The sequence below is a fragment of the Lipotes vexillifer genome, unplaced genomic scaffold (assembly GCF_000442215.2).
Source record: "Lipotes vexillifer unplaced genomic scaffold, Lipotes_vexillifer_v1.1 scaffold390, whole genome shotgun sequence".
In the NCBI taxonomy this organism is placed as follows: domain Eukaryota; kingdom Metazoa; phylum Chordata; class Mammalia; order Artiodactyla; family Lipotidae; genus Lipotes; species Lipotes vexillifer.
In genome coordinates, this window is record NW_006784503.1 from 2,128,224 (window position 1) to 2,134,946 (window position 6,723).

A 6,723-nucleotide genomic window follows, 5' to 3' on the forward strand; every position below is an offset into this window, starting at 1 on the left:
GAAAGAGTGGAGCCCTCATCATGTTCATACTTTTAATGTAAATGCATTCAATCAATTATACTTTTGGCAAAATAGAGAGAGGTGAACAAAACATAACACGTTGAACCGCGCATGGCAACTTCTCTTGCTGTTTTCCAGAGAGGAAACTGGGATAGAAGATGCAGATCTGCTGCTTCCTCACTGTCTCACTTCCCAGGAGGATCTTAGGGGGCGAACATTGCACATCACGTGAGTATAGCGTTCCAGGAGAGAGGTCACCTGGTGACAAAAAGGCCAATCATGCAAGGCTTAAGAGAGGGAATGGGAATCTGCTTTAAGGCTGCGGGAAACAGGGCCTGTGTTGGATTTAATAAGAGCCAGCACTCGTTATGTGCATACTAAGTGCTTTATGGCTTTTGACTCATTGAGTTCTCACAAAATCCTTTTTGCACGCAAGGAAAGGCGTCTACGAAAGGTCAGTCACCAGCTAGCTAGCAAGCCGGAGAGCTGGGCGTTGAGCCCCAGCAGAGAAGCTATTTAATCTATTCCCTTAGTTTTTCTGATAACATGGCAAGGCATGGTGTCTGCAGGGGCCAGCATCGGCAGAGAACCGGACCCCACACAATATCTGCCCCTTGCACTAACGCTACATCCTAACCTTTGCGTGAAACACAGCGCTGCCGCACAAAGCCCTCCACCCGCTCTAGCCCTGAACGGAGGGGTGGGGGAGATGACTAGGACCCCTAAGTGGCAGTGAGAAAAGACCTTTGGGAACAAGCTGCGGGTGAGGGGATGGCCCCAAAGCCAGGCACAGGTGTGGACTTACAGGTGTGGGCCAGGTAGAGTGATGACCCCATGCCAGAGCCAAAGGCTACAAGTAATTACATCAAGACAATAGGTGTAAATCCGACTGACCCAGGCAGAGGCAGCCGTGTGAGGAGGGGTGGCGATGCCAAGATGGAAACACCCTCGCTTCGCTTGGAGCTCACCGCTCAGTGGGAGAGAAGAGGCTGTAAATAAGTATGAGAACAGAACAGGCGGTGGGGGAGGGGTGCCAGCTGGAGTCCGAGTTTAAAGGCAGGATCCCCGGCACTCCAATTCCATAAAGGGAAACAAAATCTGTTTCCATCAGAAACATACAGAACATGAAGCCGAGAAAATTGACGCGTTACTTGACAGGAGGGAGGGGGCCCTCAACCTTAAACACTAACTGAAATGTTACAGAGATGGTGGCATGGGAGCCGGGCCTTAAAGGATGAGTAGGTCTGGGATCAGCTGAGAAGGAAGGAACCGCATCTCTCCCTGGGCAAGATGCAGAATGTATTCCAACGACAGCTTGCTGCTGGGAATTCCCTGGTGGTCCAGTGGTTAGGACTCCGCGCTTTCACTGCCTGAGGGGCGGGGTTCAATCCCTGGCAGGGGAGCAAAATCCTGCAAACGACGAGGCACGGCCAAATAAATAAAGCAGTTTGACGCAAGGAGTTAAATCACAAACAAACGTAATGGCGAGGAATTCAAATTGGGCCCAGTAATCACTGATTTTGCTGCATTGAGTTTCCGTGTTCATCCTAAGTTTCTGACCCTAGTTAAAGTTCCATCTGCCTCATGGTCGCGTCAGGAGGCCGTGGTGGTTCTCCTGTGTGTAGTGGCAGGGTACCGCCTCCAGGGGGCGCTCCAGTCCTCCCCTGTGACTTCACTTGAAGGGGGATCGGGTGGGCCCAGGACACCGAGAGAAGGAGCAAAGAAGCCAAAAGCTCTGCTTCCCGGAGAGGGAGGGTGCGTGGGGACGGCTTCCTAGTTTTTCTGTCTCCGCCTCCCCATGCACACACACCCAGGGGGCTGGTGGTTTCGGGCTGATCCCAGACAGTAGCCTCTTGGGAGCCTCCCTGGACCAGGTGGGCAAACAGGTGTTTCAAGTCGGCTGGGGGTCTAGGGAGAGGTGGACCCTTTCCCTGAGTCTGTCTTTCCATGCCCTCACCACAGTCAGGAGTGCAGGCCCCAGAGGTCCCTGAAGAAAGGAGTCCAGGAGAGTATTATCTGGCTTCTGTCCAGGCTTCCAGTCAGCTTTGCCAAAGGAATTTAGGTACCAAACATGTGCTCTGAGCAGTTGAGGCCCAAATTCCAGCCCGTGCCCCAGTCTCAGGGGCTGGAGGTGGCAGGATGGGTCTGCGGTCCTGACGGCCACCTCCCTGAAGACCCAGCTGACACGACTGGCTCAGCGCCTCTGAAGAAAGGCACTCGCTGTGCAGCTCAAGGTCATGGTAGGAGAAACAGAACCAAGAGCAGGAAGGTGAGGCCAGCTTTTGAGAGGCCTTGAATGCTGAGCCAAAATGTCTAGACAAAGACTCCCTCAGAATTCTCTGCATTTGTGGGCACAGGGCTCTGGATTTGTGCATTTCCTCCTTACAGTGCTAAGACCCATGGTCCAAATGTGAATGATTTGATTTCTCTTCACTGTGATATTTACAGTCCAACCTGTAACAAGCTATCGTTTTTTCGGGTTTAGGTGCTATTATGAACAATAGCTACCATTTACCCAATACCTGTGATTATTATATTATTAGGTATTGTAAACCCCATTTTACAGATGAGAAGACTAAGGCTCCAGTTAATCAAAACTTGTAAGTGGCAAAACTAGCGCTCGAGCCCCATGGCTCCCGCCTCCTCCACCCCCAGATTCACGCTGGGTCCCGCATATTTGGCCCGTGACTGTGTGCTTTCTTTCACAGGCTGGGTGCCTGACCAAGATGAATGTCACCATGCACGCCCCAGCTAAGGAGAAATAAAATCTCAAATGGCCTGAGGAACAAAACCTTCAGACTGAGCTTTAGGGGAACGCCCTGTACTCGCAAAGCCCAGCCTTCACTCAGGCTGAACCCTTGGCTTAGAAGACTCCACCCACCGTGTGCTCTGTTTATTGAAATCCTACCCTTCGCCAAGGCCTGGTTCCAATGTCAGCTTCTCAAAGACGCCTTGTCCAGCCCTGCCAGTAGGAATTCCTCCTGATCTGTGTCCCCATGAACTTGGCAGCTGGCTCGGTGCAGACCCACCCACTCAAATTCCGCCTGGACCTCTTGCGGGTAGAGACTAGGTCTCACCCATCTCTGTGGCCCCTGGGGCTCTGCACACACTCAGGGCCTGGAGATCACGCCCACAGTCTCTGGGAGGGGTTGTGGCCAATGTTCAGGTAGCTGGTGCCAACTTAACAGGTGCCTCCGAGGGCTCAGCTGCCAGCTGCCCTTTCCCATCCCCAGGAATGAAGGTGCCCCATGGTGGCCAAGCCACTTTTACCCTTCCCACAAGCAGCCAGCCCAGCCCGGGCTCCTGGCCACAGCAGCTGTGGCTCCCGCCTCTCCCATCCTGCTTGGCCAGCTCTCTTGCAGCTTCCTCCTAAGCTTTCCTGCATGGCAGTCTGTCCATCTGGGCATCTGCCTTAATTTCTTGCTTTGTGTTCCAGTTCTGCTTTGCTGAAGCCCGACTCTGGACCTGGCCCTCCTTTGTCCTCCCAGGGCTGGACCCAGCCCCCAGCAGTGGAAGGAGGCCAGCTCTCTCACTGGAGCCCAGTTAGGCTCCCAGGATCCCCGCCCTGCAGCCACCCTTCAGCACAGCAGGTCAGGATCTCCCAGACGTGGGCATCAGCCCGAGCCAAGCCCAAGTTCCCGGGCACATTTAGACCCCGCACCCAGGGGTGGACACCCCGCAGGAGCCAGCGGGGTCCAGCAACCCACCCGCCCTTCACCCGCTCCTGCCATGGATGCCTGCCTCTCCCAGGGAGGGGAGTCACAGGCGCCACGCAGCGGGGGATCCAGGCCACAGTGGGACAGCCACAGGGCCTTTGAGGATTTTAGAATCAAGCACACAGGGCGGTGTAAGGGTTGAAATAAAAAGGGACTAGAGGCTTTGAAGTCCTTTCTGGGGCTTAACTATAATGAGCCTTCAGGGAAATGAAGCACGACCTCTGTTTACAAAGTTCCCAGACTACCTCGCGAGGGGTGAGATGACTGGCATTTTACTATCTTATTTACACTTTGCTGTAGATTCTAAATCTTCTGTAATAAACATACTTTTATAACCAGGAAAAATAACTGATAATCCAAAGACATAAGCAGAAAGCAGATATCGTCAGAGCTTCCTCGGATCACAGCAGCCTTGGGTACCAGGGATGACAGGCAGGCTGGGCTGCTATCCTGTCTCCGTCGTCCGCCGGCCCCCAAGCTGCGGCGGGCAAGTCCCAACTTCAAAGTCTCAGTGTGCTCGGCTGTCAAATGGGAATGACAGTGTCGGCATTGGGCTGCACAAGAGAGATACCCACGATAATAAAACTTGCATCCCAGGGCCAGGGAGACTCGGTCCCGGAGTGGGCCTGGGAGAGGTTTCTGAGAGCGCTCCCCACGCGGGAGAAGTAAGGGCGCTTCTCAGGCAGCACGGGGCTGCTCTGTCCAAGAGACATATTCCAGGAATGGAAATGAGACACAGCCATCTTAATCCCCAACTAACCACAAAACCGTCCCTTTAGCCAGAGTGTGGGTGCCACTGATCTGCACAGCGCTGCTGGGGGAGGCCCCATTCCTGTCCTCAGCCTGCAGAGGGAGGCTTGTTGACCAGTCTCCTCTGCAAGCATCTGTCCACCCAGGAAACACCGGCCCAAAGGGCCAAGCGGCAAATGGTGGGAGCAGAATCCAGACGCTCTTTCTCTCTCGGCCCCCCGGCCCCGGCCCCCGGCATTTTGACCCGAGCACCAACAGCAAGGTCCCTCGCCCCTGCAGGGAAAGGAGCCGCCCTGCGGGGGGAACGTGCCTGAAGTGCAAGCGCCAGGTGCTTTGGGGAACCAGCAGCCGGAGGCTCTGTCTGCCCCACTCACGCCACACCCTCACCCTCTTTCCCGTAGGCAGCAGAAGGCCCCAGGCTCTCTCTGCCTGCAGGGCGTGTGGAACCCTCCAGTGCCGGCCCAGCCTCTGCAGCTGAGGAACATCACAGGTGTCCTAGATGCCGTTCGGGGTGGGAGATTAACACCCTGTCTTCACTGCAGCCAAACCTCCAGCCTTTGGAAGAAAGGACAAGGCCTGACTCTAGCCCAGGCTCCATCCTCGGTCCCCACTTCCACTAGGGGTTATCTGAACACCCTCTGCTCTTGCTTTGGGGCTTTAAATGAAAATAACTACCTTTGAACAAAGCCTTGGCATCTAGGATGAGATCCAGAAAAGGCAGGACGGTGCAGCCACCGGCTTTGGAGTCCAGGGGCACTCACAGCACACACGTCACACTCTCTGAGACAACCATGCTTAAATGACTGTGTCGGTCCAGTAAGTTCAACACTCAGGGCCTCCCTCCTCTCCCGCATGCAGACACAGACGACAACAAGAGGTCCCAGCACTGTGCCTGGCGAGCGGGAGCCCTCAGATAATGCCCCGTCTTGAGGCTCAAAGCAATCACTATTTCTCTCCATCCAAGGCAAAGAGAAAAGCCTTCACTTCTTGAATAAGTTCTAAACCCTCTTCTATAAATGCAGCCTCCATGGCAGGGGCCCGTGGGCAGCAGCTGGTCCTGTCACTCATTTGAAGAAGTAGGAATGCACAGATCCTCAGTGAGACCCGCAGGTCCCATCAGCGCTCCTCAGCTAGGGGAGGAGGGGGTGTGGTTTGCAAGTGGCCACGCCCTGGCCCTTACCCATGACCAAGGTGAGTCCGGGCGGCTCTTGCCCTGTGAGGGCTCCCAGGTGGAGCCGCAGGCGCGGTCCTGTTCCTCCATGGCCTGGCCCGAGGGATGCCAGCCGCCTCCTCACCCAGTGCCCGGAGAGCAGTGTCTGCAGCGGCTAATTTCAGGAGCTGGGAGCCTGGGCTGGAGACACTGAGCCCAGAGCAGGCGGCTTCTCTTTACACCCAGGAGCCTCGCCAAGTCACAAGGCTCAGGAAAAGGGCAGGGTGCTGAATTGCAAATCCTCTCCCACCTGGGACTGGCTAACAAAAGAGCACCGGGACACCTCCCGTTCCCTGAAGGATGCAGAGATTTCCCACAGATGTCAGTTTCTCTAGACTTTTTGAGAAGGACACCCGGTGAGGGGGCGTGACCCCTGCTGGCCACTGGCCATTCTCTCCTCACCAGCTCTGAGGAATCAGGAGTGAGACTCAGAGACTGACTAACTTCCCCAAGGTCACAGCAACAGAGGACAGAACTGGGATTCAAACCCACGAGTGCTGCCTCCAGAGGGAATTTGAGGGGAGGAGGGGACTTAAGGGAGGGATCACCTCACATGCTGCGTGCAGGGAACCTTGCAAAAAAAGCTGTGCAGATCATTTCTCCACTTTCTATTCACTTTCTTCCCTGTGCGTCCCACAAAAGCTACGGGGAATCCGTTCTCTCTGTGCGTGGGCACCCCTCGGGGAGTCAGGAAGGCTGGGGTCGGTGGCCTCCCTTCCCCAGTGGGCCACCACCGTCACCTCCATCATGCTCGGCAGCAGCATCACGACAATTTGCTGGATTTGAATGCCCCCCACACACCAGGAAGCTGCTTTCTGGTATGTATTTTGCATCTAAGGTTATGCAAGTCAAATAAGGAACGTGAAGAGCTGGTCTTGGGTCACAAAGCGGGAAGTGACAAAGCAGGGTCAGCCTGATCCCACATGTAGTGCTTGAAATGTGGTTCTCATCCTGCCTGCCGGGAGTCATGGGTTTGTGCTGACGGGGCTGGGCTCAGAGGAGCGCAGGGCAGGAGGGAAGGTGTTTCGGGGTGGGGGGGAGGGGGAG

The 6,723-nt window shown here is 55.2% G+C and overlaps 1 protein-coding gene across 1 annotated transcript in view; it reads right to left on the minus strand.

Moving 5' to 3' along the window:
* The window catches only part of LPIN1 (lipin 1), a 129,595-nt gene extending 123,868 nt beyond the window's left edge, over positions 1–5,727 (minus strand). The window contains exon 1 of the mRNA XM_007456904.1: positions 5,647–5,727. Coding sequence (XP_007456966.1) covers positions 5,647–5,727 — 81 coding nt within the window. The remainder of the gene's footprint in view (positions 1–5,646) is intronic.
* Positions 5,728–6,723: the final 996 nt, after the last annotated feature.